The following is a 19918-nucleotide window of genomic DNA, read 5'->3' as shown; positions in this document are numbered from 1 at the left end:
TGCTTTTCTCTGGTTTATATCATTATCGATTGAATATATTTTGATGTTAAACTGTTGGTTGCACAAAAAAAGACATTTGAAGACACCAATTTGACCTCTGAGAAATGAATTTGATGAGTATATTTCCCATATTATTTGACATCAAACAAATAATAATCAAATGACTGAGGAAAAAAACCAGCAGGTTAATTGATAATTAATATAATCTATAGGTGCACTTCATTTTAAAGCAATAAGCACATGTAAAATGTAAGCACACTTCCACACATTTACAAATGTGTTTACAAAAAGGAAAAAAATGGGTGGGGGGGGGGGAAACAGCTGACAAGCACAAGGCCTGTAGACACAGTCACAAAATTTGGATTGCCTTGGAAAAGTGAGTCTAAGACACAGCCTAAAGACCACAAACACACATATACACACTTGGCGTGGCAAGGTAAGACTATACTAATCTTCATTGCCCTGGCTTTGAAGGAGAGTGTAATGTACCAAGGTCACTTAACACATCTATCTCTCAGACATTCATCAGTGCTCTTAGCGTCCCTCTTTTACTGCTTTCTGATATACGGCTCTCAGTGGGCTAAAGCCCTTACATGAAGAGGACACACACTCCACCACCACCATTATCAGGTGGCTCCTTCATGTAATATTGTATCACACGTGAAAAGGTGAGGTATCTTAGGTTTGGCCTCTTGAACTAATTTTGTAAATTTACATTAACTTTAGAAACAATGAATTTTCTAATAATGCTAATGTGTGTGAACAGGGTATTTCCTCTTTCTGTAGAGCTTATTATATTTAATATTTGATATGCTAGAGGTGGGCTGTGTAAGAGGCAACTAGGGTTAACATCATTACCTACTCACAGGCTCATAATCATTACTGATTGGACAAATTTCTAAAATTACCTTCTTTATTACCAATTACATAGAACACTTAGCTTTCTCAATATCAATCAGCACACTGTGATAATGCATAATTAAGTCTCACAGACCAATCTGGATGAATTATCTAATATAAACCTAATGACAAAATCAAAGGCTTCTTAATAAAACCCATACAGGCGTATTGTTTGTTAACTGATGGAAAATGAAAAAGATAACCACAGCTCTTCTGCCCATGTTTAATAAATCAGCAAATAGAGGCATAAAGCAAATGCCATTACACAGCTTTCATCACAAATGTATATTCCTATACATCCCACTGCAGTGATGTTGTGCTTTTATTTGTTGAGGCTAACATCAATCAAAATAATATTAACCATTTTTTTTTCATACCAATGTATTTATAACGGGAGGACTCCTGCAACATTTCCTGCAGACTTACTGTAAAGCTCCCGCGTTCACCCTGAGCGCGTCTGGAGCGCACGTGGAGACGTGACCGTGCCCTGCGCGCCCCCGCCCCCGCCCCCCTCTGCTTCCTCTGGGAGCTGAGGCAAAGTCACCGACCGCAAGGGGGGATGGCTTTCAGATTCATAAAATTCATAGAATTCTTCACAAATGGATGAACACAATTTCCTCCCAATTTCCTCATTATGCAAATATGCAAAATATCAAATCTAGACCAATTAGGGACAGCCACAGCTTCAAATTTACCGGTTTAAGCCGTAATTGCAGAAACCCTCAAATAATTACGCAGCTAATTGGGAATATTTGTGACAGATACAACAAATTCTCCCCACAAATTACATTTCATCCGAGGAACCACCGCGCCCCAGTGAAATCCTATCGAGGTCTAATTTCTCTTACATAATGAAAGGAACTGAAAACTTGTTATCACATTTGAGCACTACGCTGCTTTGTAATGTGGAATGATCAAATAAATTAAGCCGAAATTCATACATATTTCTCTAATCTCTTTCAAAGGCACTTTATTTGTATAGGAAATAACTCCGGGTCGTTCTAATATGAGCCATAATAGGCAGTTAGAGCGCAAGGGGAACCCAGGAGAGGCAGGGTGCATACAGGACGTTGGCATTTCCTAATGCACGAGGGAGAATCGCGCAGTCACCTTCAAAACTTCAGCGGCTTCACAGGCTGGAAAGGTTTACTGGAGCTGTCTGCCTCCACAGAGCTCTGGTTTGTCTTCCGTCTCTCCGGGATGTATCACTTCCTCACAGGTGACCCTAGTCAAGGTCACAAGGCCGCCTGTGGACGACGCACACACATTCGCACGTTCATACACACGCGTACACACGCACGTCAATACACACGTCACGTACACGGTCCATAAACGCCTGGCGCTGAGATGGAGCTGGTCTATGTAAACAGGCAGTGCGCCGGCGGAGCGTAACTGCGCCTATTTGTCAGAAAGCCTCATAAATATGATCGCTCTTGATATCTCCATTTCTCCGTCCCTCCGGATATTTTACAAATGGAGGAGCACAGACACAGAGAGAAAACGCTCCAATGTTTGCTTTGCAATTTATTTAGGAAAAATGTTAGAAATAAATAAAAAGAAATATAAGCAAATAGGCTACAATATGTTTCAAATATGCACGACTTATTTCTGCAGGTTTGGATTTGTCAATTAAAACGACAAGAGAGTAATAACATTTTAAAACACTTGTTTAATCAAATGTGTGTTAGTTTTTTTTAAATTAGATTACATTCACAGGATGTGGTCTAATTTCAGATTTCCCAGTAGTCGCTTCATTTTGCGAGTGATTGCAGTTAAATAAGACGATAAATAAGGAGATTCAAATACAGTATCGTTTATAACAACAACCACCAAGGTTCATCAGTCATATCTCTTAAATTTACAGGATCCACTTTGTTGCAAGTGTAATCACTTTGTCAGCCAATGATTCCAGATGTCTCCCAACCTTTAAAAAGTGCCATGATTTCTCTCCGGTTTGTGCTATCAATCATTGTGTTAGAAGTTGTCACTTTTGTGGGCTGGTGGATATCTTATTTTGTTGGGGGGGGGGGTCGTCCCCTCTTCAGTTATGTGATAATAAAAACTAGCTTTCAATCTGAAATGAAGGCTATGCTTACACATCACCAGCGCTGTTTATTTATACAAAAAGAAAACAAGACTGTGCGTCTGAGTGAGTGCTTTGTTCATATACTGTGTGTAAATCCACGCAGGGTGTGATTGATGAAAGGACAAAATGTTGGCACCAGGGACGGGAAGTGGACCCGGCCGGGGGAAGACTGAGGTGTGCTCTGTTTCTGTCACATGGAAAAACCCAATTCATCCCTCCATCCTTCCCTCACCTCCCCGCACATTCCCACGGCACCGCAGTCAATTTCAGTCTGTTTGTATGAGTAATCAGTTGACCTCTCTCTCTCTCTCTCTCTCTCTCTCTCTCTCTCTCTCTCTCTCTCTCTCTCCTCTACACACACAAACACTCACACCTCAGGCAGACCCGTTTATGCTGTGATTTTCTGGACACGACCGTCACTGACACCGGATAGATGAGGCTAATCTCAGCTGCAGGCAGACTGTCAGACAGCTTTGCTGAGGCTCTGGGTGTAAAATGGCGATCGGCTGCCCTGTGCTGTTTGGTTTCACTCTCTCTACCTCTCCCTTTATTTCTCTCTGTCTGTCCATCATACACTGAATGACCAGAAAAATAGAAACACCTGTGCGATGGCATGCAATCAATTCTCAAAATCTCGAGTTATTGTTGAAACTACTACATTTCAAAGTCTCTCTCTGTGCCGGACTGCATCATGTTAAAGTTTACTCCAGTGATTCATACCTTTAGACCTGTGTGTAGCAAAATCATTACAAACTTACGTAATGAAATGTTATGAAATCCAACATAACACAAATCACCACTTAAATCAACACGTGTTACACCGTGTCAACAACAATCAAGAATTACAGCTAACACAAATGTAAATGATTTGTTACTGCGTTACATTTTACTGGAGTTTCTATTTTTCTGACCACTCGCACAAGTGTGTATATGCAACAGCTCTGCTCGTGCATATGTGGGAAAGCAGGCTACGTCATCTGATGTGTAGAAGCACGTGTATGTGTGTGCGCACGCACGGCTACGTGTGCGTATGCGTGTGAGACTGTGTATGTGTGTGTGCGTCATCTCTAATGCCCTGTTAATTGCCTGACAGTGTTCCCACACACACCTCTACTAATGTTCCGCTTGCTATTCAGTCTGCGGCCTGCCTTCCTCCTGCCTCTCATCCTCCCTCTCCCTTCGGTACGGATTGTTCCGTTACAATAGCAGCCTCGTCCGCTAATTGGCTTACCTCACCAGAATTGTGATCAGGTTCTCGTAAAGTATGGACACAATAATTGCCAGAATTTGTTTAGATTTAAGCAGAAATACAAACGCATATAGTTGGTGGGTTACGGGCCCCGCGTTTGAGTTACCTGCGTGAACTCTGGCGTCCACAGCTTCAGCACCTTGGACAGCGCCCGAGGGCTCAGCTCAGGTGGTGCTGAAGGAAACCCGAGTCCCTCACACCTTCTCCCGCTAACAAACAAAAAGCTCAGTGTCTTCTAGTTTTCTTTAATCACGACAATTAGACCCAATATTTTTCCCCCGGACCCCGACAGACGTTGCTTGTAAGTCTCTCTTCTCTCTGAGCGTGCCGCCACTCTCATTACACACGCTGATTAAAGCATAGATTAGCCAGCAGTGGCCCTGTGCGCTCCTCACCAGCAGCTCGCTCAATATCAATTAGAGGCTGCGCCAAAAGCAGCATGTCCACCGGTGGCCCTCCGTCTCCTGCTTCCAGCCTGTACTCACAGCACTGGCAGTCCGCTGCTTTAAAAATAGTGCCCTAATAATAAAAAAGAAAGAAAGAAAAATCGAGCAGACCAGAAGCTTGGCACCGGGGGTAACAATCATCAATCGTGAGGGAGAAATGAGAAAGGACAGTTAAGGCAGTGTTCATCAGATGGTACTTTAGCTACTCCCAATAACACGTAACCCAATCTTAAACTCATACGAGGCCCGCAGGGTGATATTTTTAATCGTGCCCAGGCTCTCGCACCTCAAGAGGCGAAATAAAGGAAAAGTCACTTAGGCCTATTAGTCAAGGCAGCGCAGCCTACCTCTGCGGAGTTCATTTTGGAAATAATGAATAGTATGTGGATACGGAATGAAAAGCCTTTCAACCCAGCATCAGTAGGTCGTTCCGGCTTAGGGAGAATTAATTCACATTTCTCCTCTTCTCTGACCCCCCTTGCCTCCATAGAAATGAGGCTAATGGCGGCTGATTTCATTTACTGACCACATTAGTGAAGATATTTCTGTCTAACCTTATTGATTCCATATCTTGCACCACACCAGTCATCCTATATTTTTTGAGGAGTTAGTCGTGTTTGGGTATAATTGGTCCACTCACTTCAATTAGGCTTAAATGACATTTAAAGTTTCTTTATTTTTGTAGCACTGGCTACAATGGGAAACAATTATCTAGTTGCCTGTAAGACAGTAAACTGTTGAATTGTCTTATTTGTTTACAGAGTTAATATAAGATCCTTGCCTTTCCAGTAGTTTATCAATGATGAAATGTGTTATCAGATAACGGTTATTCAGTGCCTAGTTTGGATCATATATATATATATATATATATATGTGTGTGTGTGTGTGTGTGTGTGTGTGTGTGTGTGTGTGTGTGCATTTTGATTGCTGAATATTGATATTTCAGTCTATAGCATTTCATGCTTATCACAGAATTTGTGACTTACTAAATTTTTAAGGGTCACTGTGTGAAATTCTCAAATATAATTGACTGTCATGCAACAACAGAAGCACTGATTGGCTTTTTATAGAGAAAACCTCCAACGTTCCCGACCTATTTATCCACAATAACCATGTAGTAAATACAGTGCTGCCCCCACCCCCCACTCCTGCACAACCTTCGGTGTCCACTAACAGACAGCCTGTCCAATTAAAAGTGGCCATCGATTATAGATAGCTGCCTGCTGGCATATGAGGGAGACAATGTTGGATGCTATGCCACTGCCAATACAGGCCACAGTTAGCCACGCGCTAACCAGAGCTGACACCAGCATATTAGATCTGGACTGGGTTAATTCACCTGCAGTTGGCCCCTGTGTTGGCTCCATAGCGCGGCGGTTTACCTGCCCAGTCTAAATGCTGATCATTAAGTTGCTTCCAGCAGCCATGATTGGTGCAGAGGGGCTCATATCGTTGATTAAAAAGGAAGGCTGATATCGCAGTTATTTCAGCTCCTTCCTGTCTCCCACCGGGGTCAGGCTGGAGAGGGCTAACGTAAGACGCATTTAATATGGAATCAGTTTAGTTCACTGAGCAGTATACGGAACAATATTTCATGCTACTCTTTCTACATGGATTTTATTTAATGGCATTTTGGTTTATTTTTAAAATACACTTTCAGGCCGTGCAATCGTGTCACACACCTTTCTGATAAAATTATAAATAAAAAACTAAAAAGATCACTTTTACTTAATAGCGCGAGGCTGTGAGAAAATGACGGCACTAATTAGTATGTCTGTGTGGAAATAGGCCCGTAGCTCACAGTTATCCCTTGTTATTGTGTGTGAAAGCCTCTGAACCTAATTCCAATTTTTCCCTCTCCTATTTTCCAGCAAGCTGCTTTTCCATTAACTTTGGGAAAACACGGTGGCAGGTCCATTTAAAAAAAAAAAAAAAAAAAAGCCCGTGCTCCACCCTTCCCATAAACGCCTTCGGCTTCAGGAAAATAAGAAATTAAGCGCAGGGCCCATTTCATCATCAGCCCCTGTCTGCAAACCCCTTTTCAAAAAAAAAAAAAAAAAAACAACAGACACGGCATCCTCTGGTGGAACTCCCGGAGGGCGGGACAGGGGAGCTTTACCTTAGCATATGTTAACTATTACAAGATGTCTTGATGGAACACAACGAAATGACTGGTAATTGACATAAAATATGACAAAGTGTTTGAGTCTTTCTGAGGAAAGCGTCGCGTATTACGGCGTATCAGCTCCGTAATGTGACTGATTAATGAAAGATCGGCCTCGCACTCACTCAGATGATTCTGTGAAAAATGAGTTTTGTGTTGTCATTCCGACAAGCCGGCAACCACGGCCGGAAAAGACTATTAGCCGGAATCATTATCAATAGCCATATTTTCAAACTCTATTATGGCAATCAGGCTAGAATTTATTCAATAGATTTAGTTCATTTGGTTGTAATTGATAAATAATCAAAATTTATCAATGTACTTGCACACATTTCACTAACAATCAGGGAAAACTGCCCCATTTACCAGCTGACTTGGTCCAAATTAGAGCTAAATTGATGATCAATTAATCTTGGGAGGGGTAGTGCGCCGTGTTTAGCAGAGAAGCAGCAGAAATGTGGCGGAGTGGAGGGGGGGCGAAAGAGAGGGAGAGAGAGAGAGAGAGGGGGGAGGAGACGAGGAGAGGATGATAAAGAGAATGGATGGATGGGAAAGTGTGGGGATTTGTGAAGTGAGAGACGAGCTGAACTGGCTGGGTTAGTAAACGCACTGGAAAACACGAGGAAGCTGCGAGGTGTGATGGGCGGCGACAACAGCAATACAACAAGTGTGTGTGTGCGCGTGTGTGCGTGTGCGTGCTTTCGCCTTTTATTTTATAGGTTTTACTGCATTGCCTTCACAGCGTCCCTATCATCACACAATCAGCCGGAGCTCATCTTTGGGATGTGCGTTTACATGCACATGTACCATATCTCTCCCTCTCTCTTTCTACAGTATATTGGCCCTCCTGTGTATGTATGTGTGTGTGTGTGTATGCGTGTGTGCGTGTGCCTATATAAGCCTCAGAGTGAGTGAGCCACACACTTCAAGTATCAGGTAGATCAAGTTCGGCAAGTCAGAGTGAGCAAGGTCAAAGAGACTGATCCCATTTATTCTTTAATTTGCTGAGGCATTAAATTGCATGATGTGGCTTTGCTGCAGTCTGATAATTACCAGCACATGTTTCTAATTTCAAGCTACTCAGGAACACTACTGACCCAAGTCCTCCCCTTTATCTGGTATTTTAGGAGCATGAGTGTGTGTGAGGATATATGTGCGGTACATGTGTTTGCCACAAGAATAATCACAAGTTATTCTCACCATCTGCAACTATTAAATCACAAACAGTGATGTTTTACTTTATCGAATTCCCTCTAACAAAGCATCTTTGGTATTGTTGTGTGAATAAAAGCTTTCATACCTCTTTAAATATTACATTACCATTGGTTATAACCTGTTTTAAGCCACCATCACCTTTACTCTCACAGGTTAAAATGACTAAAACTGGAGTTGTTGTCAGGCTGCAGTGTAAAAGAGGGTTCAGTGTGTCTGAGGCTCACTGGCACCTGTAATGTAAGACACTCATTACCTTCAATGATGCATTACAGCTTCCTAATGATGGAGCCACAGTAATGGACCTAACTAATGACCGGACTTAAGAAAGAACATATTCTAATAGCTGGAGCAGAACTGGAGGGAAAGTCAAGGTGTCTGGGAGGAGAAGGAATTACATCTGTGGACAGCTGGAGGAGCCTAATTGACAGAGGTCAGGCTGTAAATACAAAAGATTACAGGCTATGCTTAATGCTCTAACCTTGTTAGTTAAATATTTTGCTTCTGTTTTAAATGTGATTAAGTTAAGATACGATTAATTAAAAAAATTAGAGTATTTATGCATAGAAATTAAATTAACACAGAGAAAAAGCACATTCAAGCGACACTGCTTTACACGGCTGCCAGCGGTGAGAAATAATGAAAACATACAGGGCTCGTGATCAAGTGGAATCAAGCTTTTATCAGAGTTGTGCTGCAAACCTCTCAGCCAATAAACTGTCAAAACAGATTTCAAAGAAGATTTATTTTGCTGTTGTCCCTAAACCCTTGTATTTCCAAAATGTCCGTTTTCAGAAAGAGGGGAAAACGGTTTTAATTTCAAATTGATCACCACATTTTTACATGGATTTTAAAGGGGGTAGAAATGTGTTAATCCACAAATCATTTTATTAAGAAATAAATTATCTTAATTGGATTTTTTGGCACAATATATATTGGCAGGTCCACCTCCTTTGAGTTTTAGTGGATGATATGTGATAACTTATACACTGTAGGCATCCATAATTTGTACATGCATGTTTACTGTTGTGATTGTAAGCCACCAGCAGCTCCACTAGCCTTCTCTCTTTGGGACTTGCAGTGACTCTATGTGTGATGTTTAGGGCCGCCACCTTTTAGTCAATTAGGCAACTAATCAGACGTTAAAGCCTCTTAGTCAATCAAGGGAATTTTAGCTGAGTGGTCAATATTTATGGTCTCTTTGTGGAGAGCAAGCTGTTCATTAAATCATCACAACATGGCACAGTTTTATTAAGCACTTAGTTTTAAGAGGCATTTTTTTTTAACATTCACCTGCAGAGGGGTAATAATACTGAGGACACAATTTGACTGTTTTTTAATGAAACATTTCCAGCTGATGGATTGAAGAAAGCAGAACAACCAGAACCATCCTGGTTCTGTTGAGAGCCTAAGTGCAGTCGTGTGTTTCTGATGTGTAGGGTAGTAGTGAAGTTAAAGTTGAGGCTTTTGGAGGCGTTATTGGCTTAACAGCAAACAAACCACCTAATTCTCCTCCAAAAACCTCAGTACCAATGAGGCCAGTATAACATAGTTTGGAAAGTGACTCAGTGTATTCATGAATGTACTTTTCCTCTGGGATATTGAACTCACTAAACTTGTTGAAACATTCCACCTTTACGTTTAATTTTGACTAGCATGATATGCTGAACTTAATGTTGATGAACCACGTAACCTGAGGCCGTTCACACAGTCTGTGTCTGTTAATTACAGACGATCCCAGCATCCTAAGAATAGACGACCTGAGCATGAGGTCAACTTTTGACAGCAGAAGTAATGAGACATTTTTAAAGCTGTTGAGACAAAACACCATTGTCTTAATGGCACCTATTGTCACTTTCATTGCTGTTTTAATAACCCCCCACCAAACTACCACCAACCACACACACACACACACACACACACACACACACGCACGCACGCACGTACGCACGTACTCCCTCTCGCCGCCACCACACCACCCTCTCCGTGACACACGCCTCTTCTTCCTCATTAAGGAAATCGCTCTTCTTTGCTGATTATTTTATTTGAAGCCGTGATTACCGCTCTGTGCACCAGATCACGCAGTAACGGAGACCAGGCGGAGGGCAGCGGGCCTAATTGGGGCATGAGATGCGCGGGGTGTTGCAGCCAGGCTGGGTGGCCGAAGAGGGAAGCCTCTAATGGGTTTGCCTGTCTGCGGCTCTCCACCCTCGCGTCTCTCTGCATCTCGGATGCAACGTACCTATTGGTCCGCTCCTTATTCCTCCGACTGTCATCAAACCACCTGCACAAAACTACAGTGTGATTTGTTAGAGAGTCGTTTCTGCAGATGGAAAATCGATTTTCCTTTTAGATTTCTATAACTGAGTGAATGCAGATGCCTACGAGGCGAAGCAATAGGCCTGAACATAAGAAACAACCAGTTCGCCTACTGGTCCATGTTACAATTTGGTTGTGGTGTAAAGGATCTCATCCCTGCGTCTGCCTTGTGTTACTTGTATTATTCTAACCTGTTCTGCAAAGGCCCATATGAGCAATGGATTTAACGCAGTTTGATTGCTAAAAAAGCGCGGAGAGGGTGGACACGGAATTCTTGATCTTTGAAATTGCTCTACAAAATTGCATTTGTTTTTGGTGCGCTTCCATTAAAAGTGTCTCCTCGCGTGTAAACAGCCGTTCCGCACTCAGATGCGCCGCATTAACCCGGGAGGATTGTATGTGAGTGTGTTTTTACTGGGGAAGATTGATGTGGTCCAGTTAGGGAGGCTGAGTGAGACATAGACCCATTTCAAGTGGGTTCCTCTTATTACAGCAATAAGTTACAGGCTGAGGATCGGACAGCTGAGGGGATATCTGCTATCCGGGCTGTTTTCGCTGCAACGCATCACGACATCAATATTTATCAGGCAGTGGGCTAAAATAACTACAACCTTTTGATTTTGACACGTGGCTTAACTTATGTAAACAGGACGTCCATATGAATAATTCTGAATGAAGCTTTCTGTTTTAAAATCATAGCTACCAATCTAATATTATTATTATTATTATTATTACTGTTATTATTAATAGTAGTATTAGTAGTAGTAGTATATCTTAAATCAAGATCTTATTATTTTCTGTTTATCTTTCTACAGGAAAAAAAACAGAAATAAAAAAAATATTTATTATTATTATCATTATTACAATAATGATAATAATAATTGCATTCGTATTTGGTATGCTCATTAATTTTTTTAATTAACATTTTTTAAATAAAATTAGTCCCAGATAACTTGAATAATGGCATCAAGATAATCCTGAATTTGAATTAAATGAATGTAATTTATTATTACATTTACTTAATTCGAAATTTATTAGATAGTATCACACATTTTTCATTTATGAATGCACACTTTGTGGAACAAAAGCTAATAGCCTGATGTAGCTAAAATTAAAATGATCTACGACCCTCATGGTCTGAGTTCATTTCTAAAATTTAGATTTTAAAAATGTTACATGGATTGTCTTCTTGCTCACAGTAACTGGAAATCAAACAACTTTCCAGAGCATACAGACCGTGTCTCCTGCCTCAAGCCCTTCACAAACGCAATGGTTGGCCTTACAACTCCCAACACAGACGGTCCCTCTCCTCTCTCCTTGTCTACAAGTCTGAATCAAACGAATCGAGCCTTCTGTTTCTGCTGCTGCTGATTGCTTATCCTGAACCTTCGGGAGCTGGTCACAGCTTTCCTCATCTCAGTGGACCATGCACCAGTCCATTTCCTTAAGTTTTCACGCTGTGCCACATATAGGCTACTTCCCTGCGTCCCGGCAGATTGCGGTGGAGGAGCATAAAAGATGAGCTGCCTCCATGTGGCGCAGGAGGAGAGACGGGAGTCCTCGCTCGGACGCTTCCTTTGTGCGGCTGCAAAGAAACCCATTTAGTCCCAGGCGGTGGTCTATTCACCAGGCTCACCCTGACATCTGCCAAGAGCCCTCTCTAACCAGCACTGTCTGGAGAAGTAAGAGCGCAGATCAATGACTGTCCTGTTAATTGTATAATAGACCTACTTATGGACCACTGCTAAAGGGGCACAATCGTTTAGGGTCTACCACGTCTGATTTTGTTTGAACCAAACAGGCCTAAATACCTTTAATTGCGCCCGTGCTGATGAAAAGTCGATGTGAGTTAAAGCGGCCGATCACTAACAGAGCTTAAATCCATCTGTACTCGTTTATTTATTTATTTCCTCGATTTGTTTCCACAAATCACCTGCCATGGGGGAATGGGAGCGATATTCGTTTTGTTTGTGATCCAAGGACGGGGAGGGAAGTGGGGCTCTGAGGTGCTGAGAAGAGGCCTGGCATTATAAGGCTTCCCATCGCCTACATTTTTTTTCTTTGATGACCAAAGCCCACACTGTGAACTGTACAGAACACACCCAACCTACTATTCTTCTCAATAGTAAAACCATTTAAAAAAAAAAAATACACAAAGACTGTTTAAATTGAAGGATTATTTCGTCAATTTGGGAAATGAATCCCCCCCTTTCTGAAACAGGGTTACTCTTTGTAAACAGGTTTATTGACGTTTGAAAACAGAGATTTGGATATGGATAATTATTTAATGATGATACATTTTCTGGCTCAAATAGACATAAGCTCCCCGAGCAAAATAAAACAAGCCTTTGCATGAGCTCACCTCCGGTATTTTACATGTGTATCTCTCCGAACGGGAGTCCTGTCATGGCACAGGCTATATGAGATTAAACAAACACATTAAGATGTTTAACGTGGAATAATTTGAGCATGAAAAGCTAATAAATCAGAGGACGGAATGGCAGAGGATTGAATTGAATTGTAGTGGTTTCGTGCGCGTTTGGGTCTGTGCGCGCGCGTGCCTGCGTGCGTGCGTGCGTATTTGTGGAGAGGGAGAGAGAGAGAAGAGAAAAAAAGGAAAAAAAAGAGGGAGGGAGTCACGTCGCTGACATTTCCAAGCTCCCGCTCTGATTGGCTCTTATTTGAGGAAGCTCACGGGTTCTTTCAACTAATAAGCGCCTCCCCATCGCTCTAAAGTACATTATAATGCAAGGGACCTCCTTTTTTAACCACAAACCGAATTTTCGTTCATTTAGACGATATATACTTTTTAAATTGTTCCAAAGTTGTAGGATTTTTTTGGAGCGCATTTCGCCCTGGAGCGGTACGCGATGCTCTCTCACGCCGACCTCCTGGATGCTCGGCTCGGTGAGTTATCATCACTAAACTCCGGCCCTAAACTCCAGTGTAAGATTTCAACTTCTTGTTTAACCTTTTGAAGTGATAAATAGACTGTGTAGTTAATTGTGTTAACAGCTAAGTGGTTTATCGTTGGTAGAAGCATTTCTTTACAGTTATTTATCAGGAATGATCTGACAGTAAAAATTACGGTATAAAATTATGACTCTAGCTTTATTGTCTTCATTGTTACATGTCTGTAAATTAATCCACTGCTTTTCTCAAACAAAGACGCTCATTTAAAGATGCTACGCTTTAAGATTCGCCGTGTATTTACTCTAAGCCTCTCTCCTCCTCATCCTCTCAGGGATGAAGGATGCTGCAGAGTTACTCGGACACCGAGAGGCTCTCAAGTGCCGGCTGGGAGGTGGGGTGCCAGACCAGGGGCATCCGGGAGACATGGCCCCTGGTTCAGACTCAGTAGAGGGGACCACCCTCCTGCCGGGCGAAGACATCGCCACTGTGGGATCCAACTCCGCCGGCATGCCCGTGAACGGGAAGGAGCAGGAGAAGCAGCAGCAGCAACCGCAGCAGAGCTCCGGTCAGTCCGCCAGCCAGCAGAAACAGAAACGGCACCGGACGCGCTTCACCCCGGCGCAGCTCAACGAGCTGGAGCGCAGCTTCGCCAAAACCCACTACCCTGACATCTTCATGAGGGAAGAACTGGCGCTGAGGATCGGCCTCACTGAGTCCAGAGTTCAGGTAAACACTTGTGCAGCGTTGATTCAGATTGCAAACACTGGCGTGATATGTCAGGGTGTGGCTTTGCGTCCACATTTGGTCTTATAGGGTTTTTCAGCGCGATGCAAACGTCCAAAAATCATCATTTAAATCCACCCAGGAAGGCAGTGAGGAAAAAATGCCTCAATTCATATCAGAAATGGATTCAGGACCAATGTCCCCCCTGGGCGTTTGTAAAATATAGTTTGGTCCTCTCTGCAATTAGTAAATTTTCATTTACCATAATGTATTTTCAGTTATTTGTCAGTGGTGTCCTCAGGAATTCTTTGGCGACTATGTTTTAAGTTTTGGGTGCAAATACCTAGAAAGTCAAAGCTAAAACCAGTGGACTGACTCCACTGATGCAGCCTAAGTTACCTCAACCTATAACTTAACGTGTACTGTTGTGTAGATTGTCATTAATGTAATAGAGTCACTTATATTTAAAGTTTCTCTTTTTTAGGTTCATATATAAAACGATACTACACCCTGCCTTAAATGAAGAAGCACTGTGCATAAAAAGATGAAGGGTAGATGCGCTGTGTTCTGATATTCTAGTAGCAATTGTTTTAGAAAATATACCGGTTCAAGCCTATTTTAATTAAATTATGTAATTACAATATTCCATGATTTGTTCAAGTTTAGCCTGATAGTAAGAGGCAGTATCGAATATACAAATCCTCTGTCCAAGGTGCTGAAACACTTCCCATCTGCGGACAGCGAGCAGGAACTCGGTGCTCATAGAGTCAGAAATATGAAATATTGAAATTGGAGTTGTGATCGTTGTTCGTTTCTTCCTTTACATTTGCCTGATTTTTTAAAAACTTGTTTCGTGCAGTTTTGAAATTTGGACCTACAACAATTGCACAGAATGACATAGGTGGGATTAAGGTTTTGATAATTATCATTAAAAATTACAAATATAGGGAGTTAAGCTGGACAAAAAAAAAACAAACTGCCCAAGTACGTCTTCAGGAATTTACAAAATATGACTCTCCTTTTTCACAACATTATCAAGATGGGAGTGTGTGACACTTTTTTTTAAACATAGCTTTGCTCATAGTGATGACATCAGTTAAAATCATCATAAAAAAATAATTATTTGTATTGAAACTGAACATGAAATAACTTTTTAACAATTCATACTGGTTAATACATACAGTGCTTGTTTTTGAACAAGCATGCAGGACAATACCAGGCTCTAATAAACCAAACACATTATCAACCAGTTTCAGTCTTATTTATAACAGTGAACGGGTTATTAACCAGTGATGTGAAATTCATGCAAATTATCCCACTGAAAGCAATAAAAGCTCTACAATCATTAGTCACCTTAATAATCAATTCTTTATTCCATCCAGTGCAGGATCCCAGCCGCTCAGTGCAGCTCGGCTCCTGCTGGCTGTTGGTAAACATTAGTGCAGGCCGTGCAGGTGCAGGCTTCAGTGGGCGTGTTGGTCCGCGTGCGTGCCTCCGCAGCCTCTCCCTTTAAAATGCTCTATCAGCGACGTCTTAATAGGACTCAAGAATATATTGTACTTTTTTAATGGAATGAGAAATTGCATTTTCTTTCCCCCCGAGTGTAATGGGTTTGGGCGACGTTTCACGGATGGCTGAGCGGAATGAGAGCGAGATTTCACTTTTTAATACGAAGGCATCGACTCACAGCCTCGCGCGCGCATTAATCACACCCGAGGATGATGAAATCTTTATAAAGCTCGATTGGGACGCGCGTGCGTTTTTTTTTTTTTTTTTTTTTTTTTTTTTAAAAGCAGTGAATGTGGGTTGGTGTGTATGTGATTCTCACTATCTCGAGCGCGCGTGTGTGGATGGGCAGATTTTATTTTCACGTAGATTGTGTACAGTAATGCGGGCCATTTGTATTTAGGTCCACACAATATTTAGGGCAATTTTCAGTTAATCTGTTTGTAAATAAGATGTTAGAAAGATAAATTGTTCGGCCCACTGCTGCGGAACGCCAATAATAAAACCCCCTGTGATTGCTACGTTTTTACACAAAGCGCTTTCTATGGGCCGTATTGTGCTTTATTCACAATGAAATTCCAAACCCATGATAAACACATGACACGTGAAACACATGATAATATGTAGACAGCAGCCGAATGGTTAGTATTGATTAAAAAAACTTCTTTTGAGAGGCTTCTCTTGTTATGTGTGTTAATTTCAGATTGTAAATTTTAGGGATTACATCAATGGGTTTTTGGTCAGAAACCCATCAAAGCTCGGCCTATTCGGATAGTGCAGTGAGCCAGTTAAAGAAGGTCTACATTAACTTCCTGTTAATTAATTTTACTCCAGCACAGCAGGTCAGACAATAAAGGGTTCGATTCAAACCAGGCCCCAGGGCTGCTAGAGAATTTGTGTTGCTCAAGGACACTGCTGCTATGGCATAGAATAAAGAATAATATATAGCTTTTCTGCCTGTACAAATATGATAAAGACCCATATGTCCTCTTACAGCCCTAAAGCTTGTCTGAGGTGTGGCAGGATTTTAGTCAGATTATCGTGCGTAAAAGTAGGCTGTTTTTCTCCAGTGGTTACACTAACACATACTGTAGGGACATGCTTCCAGTATCCACCTTGCTGCCCATGTGATGATGTAATATAACCTGACGCTGCCGCAGACATATGGTCGTCAGTCTGTCATTCAGATGGCTCATGGTCCTGTTTCCCTGCGTGCAGGTTTGGTTTCAGAACAGACGCGCTAAGTGGAAGAAAAGGAAGAAGACCACCAATGTTTTCCGCGCCCCGGGGACGCTGCTCCCAACACCGGGCCTGCCACAGTTCTCTGCCGCGGCCGCCATGGAGAACAGCCTGTGCTCTTTCCACGCCAACGACTCTCGCTGGGCCACGGGGATGCCGGGGGTCTCCCAGCTGCAGCTGCCGCCCGCCCTGGGTCGCCAGCCGGGCATGGCAGCAGTCTCTGTCACAGTGCAGCCTGGGCCCGGGCCCGCCACCAAACTCCATGGGTCTCTCCAACGGCCTGTCATCCAACGGCTCCGGTCTGCAGTCCCACCTCTACCAGACGCCTTTCCCCGGAATGTCGGCCTCTCTCTCCGGCCCCACGAACGTATCGGGCTCCCCGCAGCTGTGTAGTTCCCCGGACAGTGACATGTGGAGAGGGACAAGCATCGCGTCACTGCGGCGCAAAGCGCTGGAGCACACAGTGTCCATGAGTTTCACTTAGTGACTTTTTCCAAAAACAACCTGCCACTGCACCCCCTCTCCTCCTAAGTCCCCCCTCCCAGCCCCATCCTGCGGCTCTTTTTTCTGTTTTTATTTTCTGCTATTTAGATCAACACGAGAGAACGAGCGAGCTAATCAGGCCTGAAATGTGAGAAAATGGAGACTGTGTGTCACTTCATCTAGACATAATGACAAAAAGAAAAGGACAACACTGATGGACAAATGGAGGAAAAAAATAATAACTTGGGTTTGGGGTTATTTATCTTGTTAATTCAAAAGGATTTTATCGACTATTGATGATAAATACTATTGTAATGATCTCTAGACTATAGGCCCTAATTACTGAGAGCCAAACAATCGTCGTATTTACGTTTTCATTGAGTGTGTCTTTACGCACACATGTTAATGTGTTCAGGTGAAGTTGTGTTATGTCAAACGGTTATTTATAAGATTGGGTATACATTTTGGTAACAGCCTACCACACACGCACCATACTGTAGGTGGGCCTATTGAACTGAGTCTCAGGCATGCACCGTGCATGTGGATTTAAACGCTTGGATAATTTAAGGAGAAAATGGTTCCCACTCAGATCGAACAGGTACTTTTCGAGGCGACCTCTGTCTCGTCTGCATGAGACGGGAGCACAAATCTAAAGAGGAGAAGAAAAAAAATACAATGATCTCTCAGTAGGCCTACTCTGTTTTAGGATGTTTTGTGTAGATAAAACATTCTTGCTATGTACCCGCTGGTCTTTTTTGTGACATGTTTTAACTTATTGTATGTGCTATTACTTGACACATTTCTTAAATGTTTGATCTTACATCGCAATGCACCACATTGACGGGTTTGTACCAATTTAAAAATGACAAACAAATAAAAGTAATTTTCAAGAATGTCAAAACAAGAATGATTCGTGTCTCCATTAAAGTTGAACTGATATTCTAATTACTATTGTGTTTGAAGAATATGTTATACTGTAGCGTTTTTAAAAAAAACTTATTGTGTAGGAATTTAGTTCAGGCTATTTGGATTATACGTGAAAACTAACTGTTGAATTATGATGATACATTTGACCAATCTTGTAGTATATGGCAGGCTTGGCAGCTGTATTCAAAGATATCATTTTGTTGCACAAACTTCTATTGTTTGTGGTCACTGCTGTGACCTATTGAGGCTTTTTTTTTTTTTTTTTTTTTTACAGTGTTGGAGGTGACAGGGTAAAGGGTTTATGAAGGGTGACTGGTCCCGTGGTGGCAGACAGAAGCGGTAAAGATGTCAGTGGTGTGATGTGACGGTCATTGCTTTTAACCATGACGGTCATCCCACTGAGCAGACTGGATGGACTGTAACAAAACAGGAGGGATCACAGGGATGTGTGTGTGTGTCTGTGTCAACAGTATATACCAGCAGTATATACCAGCCCAGTTTCTATAGCTTGCCTTTTTAGGCCAACGTTGGATGCTATGATGCTGTAGCTCTCGAAATAGAAATGACAACATCGACCACTAGTTGCAACAAAACTGAAATTTATTATCATATTCGATTGGGATTGTGATGGAAATGGCAGGGGAGATGAAAATGAAATGGGAAAAAAAACGCCTAGATCCCATAGGACTTCTACAGAAAAATTAAACCAAGTGAAGTTCCATCAGATTTTAGCAGTCACTTATCAGTAATCCAACAATTATATATATGCCAGTCATCCAGTATCTGGGTCACACTAGTCTGGTGTGCAGCATTTGCAGGCGGCTCCTGTATACACTGCATTAGAAATCATAGCATAGGTAGCCTACAGAACCATTTGCTCTTGGGTGGTTGCCAAATAGCAATTTAGCCCAACCAGCAAAACTATGGTTTCATTAAGTGTGGTTTACAGTAATAATCTCCGAGTTTAAGTCAGTGTATAACTTTCACAATGTTTTTTACGCAATTCTAATTAAAGAAATGAACGGTGTGTGTCTGAAAACCAAACATTCCTGCGGTACTGACCTCATTTTAGAATAGTTTTTCTTTAGAAAATGAAAATGCAGTAATACACTCTGAGCCGATTTACCAGAGGTGTTATGCAGACCTCCAGCACAGAGCTCAGAATTGTGCACAGTCTGATCCACAATGCATTACCTATGAAGTGTTGATGTGTTTTTTTTAATGCAACACAAACAGCTGTCCCACATCTGCCAGCAAGTACCATAACAAAGTGATGAGCAAAATATTACTTAAATAAAGAAATAATAAAACGTGGATATGGGCGTTTCCTATAGGACTACTTCTTAGGAAAAAAGTTTTAAAAACATAGAATATTCTTCCGTTTCACACAACCTGCACCTAAACCTGTGTTTTACTGCTCAGTATACTTACAGTTATTATAGTAGGAATATTAAAAAATATTAAATATTTTGTAGCCATGGCAAACACAATCTTCTATTTATGAATCTGAACTGACATACTGCCATCCCGCAGTTGGTAAACTGGCATGTTTTCATTATTTCTGATTTATTATTAGGCCTGGCTTGTATAGTGTTTACTACATTACATGCATGTCATAAGAGACAGACATTACGGATAAACAGTATTAAGCAGTTTAGCTTTTACACCCTTTTGATCATTTGACATTTATTTAAAATTCATCATTACTTGCCCATCAGCTCTGTAATAAGAAAAACTCACCTTGTTTGCGT

General features: G+C 41.8%; 1 protein-coding gene and 1 long non-coding RNA gene across 2 annotated transcripts in view; both read left to right on the top strand.

The window, feature by feature from the left end:
- Positions 1–11068, top strand: part of LOC127143163 (uncharacterized) — a 48382-nt gene extending 37314 nt beyond the window's left edge. The window contains exon 3 of the long non-coding RNA XR_007814397.1: positions 8333–11068. This is a non-coding gene — a long non-coding RNA (uncharacterized LOC127143163). The remainder of the gene's footprint in view (positions 1–8332) is intronic.
- Positions 11069–11314: 246 nt separating this feature from the next.
- LOC108882033 (homeobox protein orthopedia B-like) lies at positions 11315–18167 on the top strand. Its single transcript, XM_018674262.2, is given in 4 exon segments — positions 11315–13283; positions 13621–14015; positions 16737–16970; positions 16972–18167. Coding segments are annotated over 4 exon segments (936 nt in total). The 5' UTR covers positions 11315–13246; the 3' UTR covers positions 17242–18167.
- Positions 18168–19918: the final 1751 nt, after the last annotated feature.

This window comes from Lates calcarifer, linkage group LG13 (genome assembly GCF_001640805.2).
Source record: "Lates calcarifer isolate ASB-BC8 linkage group LG13, TLL_Latcal_v3, whole genome shotgun sequence".
Lineage (NCBI taxonomy): Eukaryota > Metazoa > Chordata > Actinopteri > Centropomidae > Lates > Lates calcarifer.
This window is presented reverse-complemented; position numbering and strand designations above follow the sequence as displayed.